The 15,480-nt window shown below is 27.3% G+C and overlaps 1 protein-coding gene across 1 annotated transcript in view; it reads right to left on the reverse strand.

Annotated features, from left to right (window-relative positions):
• LOC113373955 overlaps positions 1 to 15,480 on the reverse strand; it is a 199,406-nt gene that overhangs the window by 78,897 nt on the left and 105,029 nt on the right. The window contains exon 3 of the mRNA XM_026614219.1: positions 9,959 to 10,159. Within this exon, the coding sequence (XP_026470004.1) occupies positions 9,959 to 10,159 (201 nt within the window). The remainder of the gene's footprint in view (positions 1 to 9,958; positions 10,160 to 15,480) is intronic.

The raw sequence follows: 15,480 nt of genomic DNA on the forward strand, positions 1-15,480 counted from the left end.
ATATATATATACATACAAAATATGTGGCATCGATATGAATTTTATATTGTCAGAACAAATTTATAATGATTGAAAGAAACGAAAACAGTTTTTTAGAAACATATTTTTCTATATCATTGGTTAAAATAAATTACAATTCTACACGCATAAAATAGAAAAAATATAAATTTGAAGTATCAGTTATAGAATATGTTGAAGGTAATATAGTTATAAACTAGTGGGGTGTATGGCATCGTGCCTTAAGACAAATTGCTAGAACTTCCCGTACCGTAACGAAATGTTCGAGGAATACTGAATGTTTTCAAATAGATTATTATTAATATTGTAACATTGTCTAATATTTATAAGAATTATATAAACTGAATTGCAAAGTTGAAATTATTTGTTTAAAGTATATTAGAACTATAGTCAGAATTACAAATAATATCTGAATTATTTTCGATATACAAAATACAAAAATAAAAAAAAATACAAAATTTTTTTTTTGAAAAAAAAAGTTAAACAAAAAATTTTTTCACCAAAATATTTTGCTGAGACAAGCAGAAAGTTCCTTGAATCATTTAAATCGGACGCTTAGTTCTCTCAAAAACTGCCATTTTTTACACATTTAGCTCCGTATCTTCGAAATGACTGGATCTGCCTTTGCCAAAAACTAATATACACTTCTCCCAATCATTACTAATTGAATGTTTTTAGAGCATTCAAATCGGATGCTCCGTTCTCTTAAAAACTCGATTTCTATTTTCTGCACATTTTGCTCTTTATCTTCGCAACGGCTGGATCTGCCTTTGCCAAAAACTAATCAGCTCATCTCCCTATCAATAGGAATCGAATGATTTTTGAACCATTCAAATCGGTTGATCCGTGCGCCCGAAAACTTGACTGGAAATTTGTGTCCATACATACATACACACACACACATCCATTTTTTTCTGAGGTATGCCAAAATGTTCAAAAACCTTCAAAGCATCGAGAAATGTAAAAATTTTCAATTTCGATTATCGGCGCATTACAATAACTTACCCTACGGAAAGTTAATAATTGAGATACTTATAATTCGACAACCTTTAAATTTGTCATTTTATCAGTGATTTTGAATATGTACATATATATATATATTCTACATTAATCATTTGAAAGAAAAATCTAGTTCACTGAAAGATTGCAATGAATATGGAAAATAACAAGTGTTAATATAATATGGATAAATGATATGGATACGCAAAATGCAACAAAATTATAAAATGACAAAAATATAATGTAATAAGCATGTTGAATTTGCAAAGCAAAACAATAATAACATACACGTAACCATAAGCAGACTATAAATTGCAGTGTATGTATTAGTATGAAAACTAAATTTTGAATATTATTTTATATCCTAATCTCACGTAGAAATGAAATAAGTTGCATTTAATACCTCCGAACGTAATCAGTTATCAATACATACACACACACGCACACAAACAGAGAAGGTAACCAAGATTTATTGGACTATCAAATCTAATAGTTATCAGCATGTATTTAAATGCAGCTATGCCAAAAAGAAGAAATTTTCATTTCAGATCTATAATCTCAAGTAAAAATTTTAAATCATCGGCTGTCTGATGTCTCGGCATGACTGAGGCGGAGATCAAACGATCAAAACCCGGGACTAGTTGGACTAGCCCGCACGCGCTGGGTCAATTAGTCATATGCTAGAAAATCAAAATAAATACAACTATTGAAATTTCTTTATTACTAACCTGAGCAATCTCTGCCCCCGTTCATAGTGCGGCGCCTGTTCCTTGATATGCAGCTTATGACCATCCGGCTGTCGTACTGCGAGCATGCGTGCGCTCCGGGCGGCGGCGCGCGCTGTCTCACTCGGTCGGTACGTGCAAGTCAGGTTGCGCGGGTAAACGCCCGGATAGTTCGGCGACCTTATGCGGCATGGTCTGCGTGTATTATGAAAAAAAAATTCAATTAACATATAATGAACTTTAAGATAACTGCTTGATTAGGTGAATAAATGGGCTGGATTTACATTAAGATGACTTCCGTACTTGCATTCGTTATATATATTCATTAACAATGTGAAAATACACAATACAGAAAACATTGTAGTAATAACAAGCAATGCTATTATAATCTTGTTGACGATACTTATATATACGAGTATATATATATATATATATATATATATATATATATATATATATTTAATTTGATATAAAAGTTTTCTATAAATTTATTACATACTATTTATTTAATTTTAATTTTTATAGTTATAATTGATTGCCACTAATATATATATATATATATATATATATATATATTATATATACATATATTATAAATACACAGGAAATTGATATTAATAAATTATATATTTTGCTCCATATGTTCAAGTATCGCATTTAATTAATATAATTCGAAATAACCAGAACAGATAAGATTTTTATTAGAGGTTTATTATTACTTGATGAAATTTAGTAAGTTAGTAGAAATAACAAAATTTTTAGTTCTCAAAAGAAAAGAGCAAAGTTAATAAAAATGCTGCACGATCTGTAGATAGTACTATAATAATCTCTGATCTTCATTATATTATCTCATTATCCTTATATGTCTCAATTTTATCATCAATTTATCGAATCAAATATAGCTATCTATTTATGGATACATTTTTATCCTAATAGAAAGCTATCAAAAATAAATTTGCTCCTGATAATGAATTAGTACACACATTAAAACATTTGTCACAATCCGCATTCAAAATATATAAACATTGTCATGTTTCTATATATTTTCTAGAAAATAGTTGTCAACTATATTACAATACATGATTTTATTATTAGGCAATATGGATTTTTGTAAAAATAGTATGGGTTCATATCATTGTAAATTTACGAATATAAATCCCAAAAATTAAAAAAAACCATTCGAAGTTCTTTCTTGTAAATTTCTTTCAATTTTATTTACAAATTGTTTTAACTAATATATTAAAGTTTTTTTTTATTTTCTAATAAATTACAATTTGTCTACATAGAAAGATATTGAGTAATTAATTTGACAAATAACATAGAATTACAAAGAAAAACCCAGTGGTTCAGCTTTTATTAATGTACTAAATTATATCTAATTAAATTTTGGTATTAATATATTAAAGAATATATCCAAATATTATAATCTCAGAACTGTACTAATATTTTAAAACTTGAACCATCATCTTCTGGAAATCTTACGTAATTTTATATTCAACGTATAAATTGAGTGCACTTTATAACTGCGCCATAACTTTGTCTTTGGTGCTATATATACAAGTTATTTTATGCATTATGTAAAAAATAAGAATATTACGTAATACTTAGCTTCATAAATTATAAAAATAAAAACTAAAAAATATTCATGAACTAACAGTTACATTGTAACACCAGCAATTTTTCCATTTTATTATCGTTATATCGTTGCTCATTTGGTCTCTGAAAGATTTTATTTATACAAATTTTAATTTGTAATCAGTTTTAAAATATTGATCAACTATTATTGAAATACAAAAAAAAAACTATTAGATCTGTACAAATATTTATTTATTACATTATTATTAATTAACTAGCAAACCGGGCGAACTACGTTTCACCACCAGATGGTTTCATTTTATGTAACATTTCGTTTGGTGATTAAAAGATGAAGAAAAAAATTGTCTGCTGTTTAAATTGAATAAAAATTTGCACAATACACGAGATTGATTTGAAGGTTTCCAATTGAAATGTTAGAAAACGAATTTCACAGTGAACACAATGCCGGTTTGCCACATGAAATTAACTGAGCAGAGAACAATGAGTTACAGTCAAACAAAAAATATTAGTTTGTAGTACATGCTATGTATCAGAGATGACGTTGTATTTGAAAAAAGAGAGAGTGTTTTCCGCTTTTCTGTTGAAATCTTACTTCAATTTTCTTTCCTATAAACATCACGGAGTCCGAGATCTTTCCAACGAATGCAATTCGTCGAAATCGGTTCGTGCGTTCTGGAGTTATATCGTCAGGAAGGAAAAGCCGACTTATTTTTATATAATAAAATATATATGAAGCAATAAACGCAAAGAACTTAATGTGGTTTTCGCATTATTTAATAACTACCTCGACATTATAAGTATTGTTTAAAGTACTTTTTCAAATTATATAAATGGCAAATATTTTTTTTTAAGAATAATAGATAATAAATTATCTATTATATCTATTATAATAATTAATTAATAACTATAACGTTATACGTTATAGTTATTAAAAACCACTGATTAGACTTTTCTGTTTATTTTTATTTTTTGTATATAAAGTAGGTTTAAGGTATTATTGGTATAATGATGTATTTCTAGGCCGTTAGGCTGAAATAAAATAAATATAATAATATAATAATTAATTATATTATTATCATTTTAAGTTATGATAATTAATTATTATTAGATAATTACGATATAAGACATTACATTATACTATTATGTGTAGAATGATCAATATATTCATATTTTTATATATCATGCAAATATAAAATAAATATAATAATCAACACTTTTTTATGGATCAAAGTCTAAATTTTCAAGAGTGTCAATATAAATAAAATTAAGAATTATTAATTTGATTTTAAGTAAATTTAAATTTTAAGAATTATTAATTTGATTTTAAGTAAATAAAATTAAGAATTATTAATTTGATTTTAAGTAAATTTAAATTTCTGGAACTGTCAACTGTCGAAGTAAATGAGTTTTCTTAGTTAAATTTAGTTTTTTCATTTCTGTCATATTATGTTGCATTTTAGTAATAATAATTTTTAAATTACATTTATCTTGCTCATAATTTAACATACAGCATCATTTAAGTTCAAAATTTATGTGAATTCATATTTTGATGTATCTCATCTCATTAATATAATTTATTTTAGTTCATTATCACTATTTTACTTTCGTTCATAAATATTAAAATAGTTTATCAAAATTTTGGAATTTAGAAGCAATTGAGTGACAACACACGTACAGAAGATTTATATATATATATATATATATATATATATATATATTTGAATAGTCTTGAATTGATGTTCATATAATATATTTAATTTGAGTTAAAAAGTCGGGTGTCATATCAATAAAAATAGTATGAGAGTTTTTAGAAATTTATTTATTTAAAATTCATACGTTTCGGCTAGCATCTTAGCCTTCATTCAGTGGCAATCAAGTTAACTATAAAAATTGGAACTAAATAAATAATATGTAAGAAATTTCATCGAAAAATAATAAATATTAATAATAAATTGTATATACGTATAGATACTAGACACTTATTGTTTATTATCAAGCACAACAGTTTTCCAGTTAATATATGCAATCACTGCGCCTTCTATACTAAAACTTTTCTATAGTTATTCGAAATAAAATGATTCAATTTTAAATGAAAGTTTATATTCACCTTATGTCGCAATCGTGCAGTTCTCTCGAACAGTAAGTGCCCGGAACCAATTCGCCGGTCCAAGCTCCACCTTCGTTGCGAAGTCGTATGTCATCCTTACGCAACAACTTGTAAGATAACTTTAGATCAAAGTTATATCCGACGCGCCCTGAATTTGAAATATTGCATGAGCGAAAGCCACAGATAAAATAATGTTACTGATATAAAATATTGCTGTGGCATACACAGCTTTTGATAATTGAGACCATACTACTTTTAACTAAAAAGCAATTGTTGACTTTAGGAATACTATATTAAATGTATATTAATACGCATTGCATATTTTATTTATTATAGTATTGCTTTTTATTTCTAATTAAAATTTATTTGTATATTTTTTTTAATTATATATAGCGAAGACTGGGTACGGTTGTACCAGGGTACGATAAAGCACAGTCATAACAGCTGAACAATACTAATTTGAGATAGGTCCAAAGAGGATATGAAATATGTTTGGTTTAAACAACTTTCCATCATCGCATTGAGTATGCACCCTGCATTAATAGAGCAAAATTAAGTGTTTTGTTCGATTTCTGTTAAAATTAACTGATACTTGTAAACAGGATAGATCATTTTGTTTATTACTTTGTCGTAAGTTGAACCATAGTAGTTAATTACAAGTAATTAGTTTGGTTTTATGTGACATTTATATGTTACATTAATGTATATGTTGTGACATGTATTTCTTGTCCTTTTTCGATAAATTTATACAGATAAAAAAATCTAACTTAACTAATACAAACCATTACCCAACCATTTGGCGTAAGAAGATTGAAACGTCAATACAAAACGTCAAAGGAATCCGTATGTATTTCTGATTGCTAAATAAAACAGAAAAAAAAAAACTAAGACAAACTACGAAAGAAAAGTTGAAAGAAAAATTCAATACAAAAAATCAAAAGATTTTGGTAGTTATATATTGTTATAATTATGCCACTACCGTAGCCTGTCTTCCCTACCTATTCAAATATTTTATATTAATAAATAATGACAAAATTTTATAATCATAATCAAATAAATTTAGTATTTATTATGGTATATAAAAGAAGCTTAAATTATTCTAAATAAAATAAATAATTTAAAATATTTCATTTTCTGTCGTGATACTATTAAATATTTTAATATAAAATCAGTTTTGTTGATTTGTTTGATTGAATGTAATATGTAACATTTTCTGTCTATCAGAATTATTAGTTTTTACCATAAAAATAAAAGCACACACACAGTTATATATATATATATATATATATATAATTTTCAAAAACAAATATTTCATAAGGCATTAAATATATATATATATATATATATATATATATATATAAATTTTACCTATGCATGAGCTATTTAAAACTATTAACCCATTCCACGACTAATTATTTCCAGAGAAATAAACTTAATTATTAGTTTCAAACCTAACAAAAGTTCAGTTACAAATAAATTAAATTTGTTGCGCTTAATATCAATGATATTTATATTTATGTATCATGAAATTTGATATCCAACAAAATTTACCACATTTGCTATGTATGTTGAACGATTTCCCGAGCTTAAATGATAAAATTACGCATTGGGATCATAAATTAAATGTACATGAAAATTATTTGTATGTAGCACGGAAAATATGTAAATTTGAAACTGTCATGAAATATTGCTTCCTAACTGATTTTTCTGTTAGGTAATTCAATTACTGTGCTGACCTTAAAATTGTACTTTGCCAATATTAATATATTAGGACAAAAAAGTGACAAAATTAATGCGTTGAAAATTTCAAATTAAAAGTTCATATATGAATATTATTTATGCTGGTTTTAAATTAACGCCATTGGTTAGCTGAATTCAAATGAATAAAAATCAAGTCCTTGAAGCAATTAAAATTTCCTTTATTTGTTTAAAATATTTCTACGGTGAATTGTAATTAGGTTTAGTAGTTCACGGTAATCTCAATTCGACTTAAAATTTTAATTAACAAAAGTTCCTATACTGACCATAAATGAAATTACTATATTCTTCTTCATATATCGTTATTTGACTTTTAATTTTAATTTTAAAATAAAATAATCAAATTATATTAATGGCAACAAAACATGAACATATGTTGAATGACCAGCCAATAAATATAGTGTAAATTAATCATACCAAAGTTATTTATTGTAAATACAGTAAAAAAAATAAAACAAATTATTGAATGAAATTCATAGCTGTTTGAAGTTTTATCTATTACAACATGTACTGCCGAAAATCCAATTAAATTTAGGTAGTATTTTTAGCTATGAACACTATCATGATTCAAACAATATTGATATAAATTCATTTTTATTATCCTAATACACTAAAAAATAATCAAACAAATTCAAAAAAAAATGCATATTTATCTACACGTCCATAACATATAAATACAAATAAAACTAATAAACTAATAACTATCAATTTTTTTCAATTAGTAATATAATATTGAGATGTATATCATTTTTAAATTTGAAAACAAAATTACAAAATTTCGATTAATAATTGGATTAAATATTCTGCTCATAATTAGATAAGGGGGCTAAATCTCGGATAAAATTAGTGAAACGAGTCATAATTCAAATCAAGCAACAAAAAAAAGCTAAGATATAATCGATGTATTTATTTAGTAAATTAATGTGATCAAAATCTTTATTAAAAATATAATTTGCTATCAAAAATATATTATAACATTAATTAAAAATGATTCAATTTTGAAGATGGTTAAAATGTATTTTCAAATTAATCTACAAGAATATATAGCCAAACACTTCAATAATAATAAAGCATATAGAAAAATATTTGGAATCTTGGGCCTATTAAAATTGGGTTTTTTATTTTATAAACAAATTCGCTTTCGACGTTCTGTCTAATAAACAAATGTAAAAAAAAAACAATAATCTGTGCAGAAGTTGAATAGCTCGATTTTTGAATGATTCAATTAAAATTAAATTATGTGAGTAACTCAAATGAGTCTATTGAATTCGGATTTTTTTTTATTTATTTATCTTTATTGGCTTCGCTTACTCGAGCATTTAGACACATACAACATATTTCAATTTCAATACAATCTTCAGGTTCATACCATTTTCCCTATATAATAGATCCATTTTCCCTATATAGTAAATCCTATTTCTTCTTTCTATTTTATATTCTATACTATTCTATGTAGTCTTCAACGTGACTTCATTCTTCTTTTTTCTTTCTTCTTTACTATCTATCATTGTATCTTCTACACTCTTCTTAGGTCTTTATTAATTCTATTCTTATTTCCATTCATTTTAATTCTAATTCCCAAATTTTATACACGATTGAACTATTTTTAATATTATTTGAAACTATTTTTAACATTATTTCTAATTTTTGCCAGGGATTCGAACACCGAACCTCCGGTGTGTGAGTCATGAACTAATCCCGTCACAATTGAATTCGGATGGCCCGCACGATTTGATTATTTTTTTATTTTTTATTTATATTAAATAAACATATGTTAATATTCATACATATTGTATCACAGTAAATAATTCTTGGGTTGACACGAGTTGATTTAAATCCAATTAAATGTGATTCAAATTAGATTGTTAAGGGTTGATTTTAATGATTCGAATCACTTGATTTGAGTTGGCACATTACTAGATAATAATAAATGCTGTGTCAAATCGTTTATATTTGTCATTTTGTCATAGATCTCATAATACATATTTTAAGGTCTATGCATTTTGTTCCATTACATGTTGACATTTATAGAATTTGAAGGTAGTTTTTAGCAAAGAGATTAAAAAAAACGCTCGAATTAACACCAAAGTTATGCGGTTAAATAACATAAGGGACCGGTGATATAACAAGCTATTTTATCCATGGCCAATGAACATATGCCCATTTAAAAGTTACAATAATAATATATAATACTATAATAGGTATATATTATAATAATAATATAATTTATAAATAGGTAGGGAAGATTGGAAAGGGATGCGCCACTTTTTTTGGTCAGCCATAATTTTGCTAATTTATCAGTTTGCTGAGAGAAAAGTAAAATAAATGATAATTTGAACATTTGTTAACATGGAAATACTTAAATAGTGCCCTTAATGAAGCTTATGAATAAATGTAACAATATATGACACAATATAAAATATATCAAACAAAGTTATCAATATTTATTTGCAAAATCTTTTTTGTATATATTGAATTTTTGTTTTTCTTTTCTTTTGTATCTTGTCTTAGTTATGCTACATTATTTTATCTGTTTAACCCTTTCGACTCGGAGCCGCAAATCGGAGCTTGGCAAAATACATATAATTCCAGATATCGCAAGTGGAAAGGGTTAAATTACCCGAAGAGGACAAGAAATACATGTCACAACCGTACTCCAAAATTTTGTTTCTTTAAAAGCAATGGTATACAGAGATAAATATAAAATACTTTAAACCTATTAAGAATAAAGTAATAAATAAAAACATAAATCTACCTGTTGGGCTAGTCTGTCCAGGCGCAATGTCACGTTGACTGACGGCGTCTCACTATAGTACACCGTGTACCCCCAAGCAGCGCCGCACCATCGGCCCCCGGACTCGGGCCGACCCTCCTCGGCGACTGACATGTGGCCGTCTGGGCAGCCGTCTGCTCCCAGACCGGCAAAACGGCCAACGGTAAACGTGTCAAATGTCAACTGTGAAATGAAGAATAAACATCCATTAATCAATATCCAGGTAACTGAAACTGTTTGAACAGCCCAAAATTAGATCGGAATTTATAAAATGTTTTCTATGTAGTAATTCTGAAGCAAGTTAATAATCAGAATATTTGTCATCATTGTTCATATTTTACGTTATTTCTGGAATTGTTTGGTTATGCACTATTATTAGATATAACTAAATAACTTAGTAGTTTATATGAAATTTTTAGTTGATATGCAATTACTATAATTTATATTGTATATTTGTCGAAATTGCAATGACACAAAAATTATTTTACATACACACTGTTCTTATAACATTGTAGGTAATATGGGTTTAAGTGAGATGAAATAGATAATTTCACAACCTCCGACTTCTTACGAATATGCTATATTTATTATAAATTTAGCTATTCATTTAACCGTAATACTATCAATATTTTCGATATAGAAATCTTAAACTATTCTAAAATATTTTTCAATATAGTTTTCACTGTCTATATAAATATTCAAATTGCATTCAGAATTTTATTATCAAAAATATCGGAAAAATTACAATACTTATATAAGCTAAAGTGAGGATTAAGTGAATGTTGAAATAAAATAGGATCCACGGATCTATCTTACACTATATTGCTTAAAATGTATATCTTTAATGGTTGTCGTTACATGTTATCAGGAGGCCATTTTCTCTGTAATCTTGTGTTTTAGTCAATATCATTTCTAATCTGTTGCAGTATTTTGATGACAATTCTTTGAAGGTTTCGAACACAGTCAACATTTTTAGATCGTCGTTTACAGTTTGATTAGTGACATACCAGGAAGAGTTGAAAATTGTTCTCAATAATTTAGTTTGTAATCTCTGTTTAATATGCAAATTCCATTTAGAGGCGCATCCTCGTACCTCTAGCCCGTAGGTCCATATTGGTTTGATGACGTCTTTATATAATAGTAGTTTATTTTCCACGGATAATTTGGATTGTCTGCTTAATAATCAATTCATCTCCTTGATTTTCAGTAGAAATTAAAATTATTAATTAACAGGCGTTTTTCAATAAATGTCTTGATAGAACATATAAATGATCCTTAATATTGCCATAAGTACTTTTCCGCAGGCTGACGCAAAAATCAGAACTATAAGGTCTGTCATTTTTTCACAGAATTGTCCTATCACAAAACTTCGGATTGCATTATTATTATCGATTAACTTTAAATTCTATATATTTTTATTAATCCATCAATCTTTGATAATGTGTAACCATTTTTTGATTGTTAAAAGTATAAATAATAAACTTGATTGATGTAAAAAAATCACGCTTGGGGTTAGTTGAAACAAAACCTCTTTTCAAGTGAAGAAAATTGAATAAAATATATAGTTTATAAAATGTGAGCATATGTGAATTGACACTACATCTTTGTATTACAATAGTAATTGTAGTTTTCGTTGATTTATAATGAAAATGTATATTACAGGAGACATTTGTGTTGATGTATGAAAAGAAATACTTAGAAACAAGTATATTTTCATAAAATATGAGTAAAAACTAAATTAACAGAGTATTATTGCCGTTTTTAACGATTCTACTTGCTTTGTCGGATGTTACTATTAGCCCAAAACACGGGGTAAGTTGTAACACCGCACTTTTTCTAGAATTTTTTCCTGTAAGATAGTGAATAACGGTTGTGGAATTATTTTTACTTAATTTGGTAGAGGATTAATATCAACAATCATCCATCTTTATTTTAAAGAAAAATAATCAATTGATCTCAAGATATAATAAAATAATAAAAATTGTTACAACAATCCTCTAGCTTCCCTACAAATAGATTTAACTTTTTGCAAAAAAGAACACTAAATAATGACTAAATAATGCAATTATTTAATACAATTGCTTAAAGTGCATATAAGCGTTTCCATTTGGCCAAATTTCTGACCTATTTCTATGTCTGAAACCACATAAGCAACATAAAAAGATGCAAATTAAACGGGCAGATATATGGTATTGACTTACTTACTTAAAGCATATATTAATATATGTTTTAAAAGTACTACTAATTAGTAGTATATGCACATAAAACATAAAAAGTATGCCAATACACATTACGATAACTTGCAGTTACAGAGTGTATTAACAAAATATATTTTATTATTAATATTACCACTATAAGGCATTGCAATTACTTTTATATATTACGTTGTCTGTCGAATTGAACGAAATATCTCAAAGCAACGAGCGTAATTTGATTCCATTTTCATTTTTATGAAAGATAGAAAACATAGAAAAAATGCTTAAAATTAAAAGCTAGCGGTAGTGTAATTATATTAATTCACAACCTCAACTTAACGTTCCTTTGACGCGAGGTGCATCCATAGTGCACGTAGCCGCCTTGCATCCGAACAGTTTTTGTATATGCGATGCGCACTAATTGAATACATAATATTTTTAATTACCATTTGAACGGGTCGTGGCGTCTGAGAGAGACTTTAGCAGCAATTTAATTAAATGCGATAAATTGCGAATTTTCTTCTTCCTTTCATATACCCACGAATATACAGATGTACGTATAATACAGAGAAGCGAATTCGCTCGGTAACTTTCTGATGAGTTGCAAAAGATTAAGAGACGACACGCGGCTGAGATACGTTTGCGGTCGCCTCTAGTAAAGCAACCGCAGATAAACAACGAGCTAGTAAATATTTTCATAAGGAACTTATATCTTTGGATAATTCCAAAACCCATTTTAAACGAAGAATAAAATGAGATTACATAGATAGATATATTCACATAACTAATATTTTAGTTTCGTCATTCAGAGCATATTGCTCAACCAAGATCTATTTAAATTCGAATAAAGCCAAATGTTGAAAGCATTTTAATTGCAGAACAGTTTTTTCTTCTGCATTAATAAACTATCATTATCAAATAATCGTATGTTTTTAATACTCACGTTATATAAAAGTCTGTATAATTATCATTAGTTTCTATGATTTCAATTATTGAAATATAAAAAATTGCAAGCATAGATTTATCATTACACTAGTAAATCAAAATTAACATATAAAACAAAATCTGAAAAACCTTATCTAGAGTTCGAAGATATAAAAAGACAAATGTTAAGATTATTTTAATAATTTTATTAATTAATTTTATTAAAAAGGCAAAGAATATTTTAATAACAATATTTGGAAGTAGAGGTAAAAAATGCATTACCAGCCACCACCTTGATTTTCACGAGGATATTTTTTTTTGGTTGTTGTTTTTTTGGATGTGAGCACTGTAGTTTAAAAATTCTCGAGACTTTTTTATGATACTTAGGTATACGTAATTTAATTGTTTCATAAGATGTATTGTTATTTTTAAGTTAGCATGTGCCCATCAAATTTATATTTTGCATAGATTAGGTAGCTAATATCATTAATGATTACAAAATCTTGTTTTTTTTTTAATTCACGTATTGCTTATATAGAAAGTAACCAAGTTGCCTCCTTGTTGTGACTTATTATTAACATTAGTTGACTTCATATTTTTTTATGCAGCAATACCCCTGAAAGGTATCCACATAAAACAGAAGAGGAAGCAAATTATGAACAAATTTAGACAACTTTACTGGCTAATAGAAAGAAAATCTAAAATGTCATACATCAATAAATCACTAATTTATAAGTCAGTAATTATACCAATATGGATCTATGGTATTCAACTATGGGGATGTGCAAGTACGTCCAACATAAATATTATCCAACAAACTCAAAATAAAATTTTAAGAGCAATAGTTACTGCACCATGGTACGTTACCAATAACACTATTCATTTAGATTTAAACATGCTGACCGTAAAAAAAGTAATTCAGAAAAGAAGCAATTCATACCATATGAGATTAGACCAACATCCAAATCCAGCTATGCAATTGATCCATAATCATGATCCAACTAGAAGGCTCAAAAGAAAATGGTCAGAAGATCTACTAACTTAATTTAAGCTCTGTTTATATTATTAACATATATTATTTATTTAACTAGATTATTTATGAACATAGATTTACTTTGTTAACATTGATTTATTGTTAACATAGATTATCTACAGAGGTCTCCTCCACATCTTCAGTGGAGGAGACCTCTAAATGACATATTTAATGGATTACATAGGCTCATAGAAATTTGTATTTCTGATTGTCTATAATAAATAAAGAAAAAAAAACCTGAAACGCTTAGGATGGATTTTATATGCATGATTTCGAGTGAAAAGCCGATATCAAAGTGCTTGATATCAAGTTGCCTGAGTTTTGGATCGAAACCGAGATTAGAGATTGCTAGACCACGGTCTTTACCTCTACTCCACGGCTAGCTCCACTTTTTTAAAAACAATATAAAACTTAGGAATGATATCGATAAGATATCAATGGAAGCGAACAATTTTTTTGAACATTGTTTATATCACTTAATATTAGTGCTTTTAAATAAGTTTTTATATTTTTCTCTTTAGAATTACGGTACCATTCTTATACAACTTGAACAAAATATTTGGGGGCCACCCAATATCAATTTGTACCGGTCTGAATCAGCATTGGTTTTAGATGTACTAACATTAATCAATAAAGCCAATCAATTTGGTACGTTTTATATAATGGTAAAGCTTAAATGTCGTCGGGGTCACCAATTTAGTAAATTTATTAAGGAATCAAAAAGGAAGAAATTGTTTCAATACACCGTTGAATGCATTATATTTAGTTGGTTCCTTCTTAACTTTGATAAAGTGATTTCAATTCTCTCACAATAAATAAATAAATAAAAAATTATTTACCGACCCTATGCCTAAGTGCCTTCCAATCCGCGAACGCCGCCCATTGATTAAACTCTCGAACCGCGTCGTTAAAGCGCTCTGTCTGTTTCGTGCGATTCAATGACGATAATGTACAGGAATATAGCCGCGAAGAAATAGAAGAGTTTTCTTTTCATCATCTCCTGCCCCGGAGAAGTTCACACTAATCTAATTGATATCACGGTCTGTCGATTCAATATTCCATCAGACATAAATATTGATACAGAAATCTTGAGAAGGACTTTATTGAAAATCTGCCATAAGAATTAAGTGCTAATTACATTTTTTTTCAGGTGCTACGTGTATTGAATATATAACCAATATGACGGGTTTCTATTGTATCGTAAATAGGAAATTTAATTGCTTTCTACAACGACATATTTTTCGATTTACATATAGTTAATATGCATCGTACTTTTCAAAAGATTTATTTTTAGTATATTAATGCTATAAAAAACTGTGCAAAAAATAAACAAAATTCATTATCTAATACTT

The sequence above is a fragment of the Ctenocephalides felis genome, unplaced genomic scaffold (assembly GCF_003426905.1).
Source record: "Ctenocephalides felis isolate EL2017-DRISC unplaced genomic scaffold, ASM342690v1 CF-g0.4_SCAFFOLD_01604, whole genome shotgun sequence".
Taxonomy (NCBI): domain Eukaryota; kingdom Metazoa; phylum Arthropoda; class Insecta; order Siphonaptera; family Pulicidae; genus Ctenocephalides; species Ctenocephalides felis.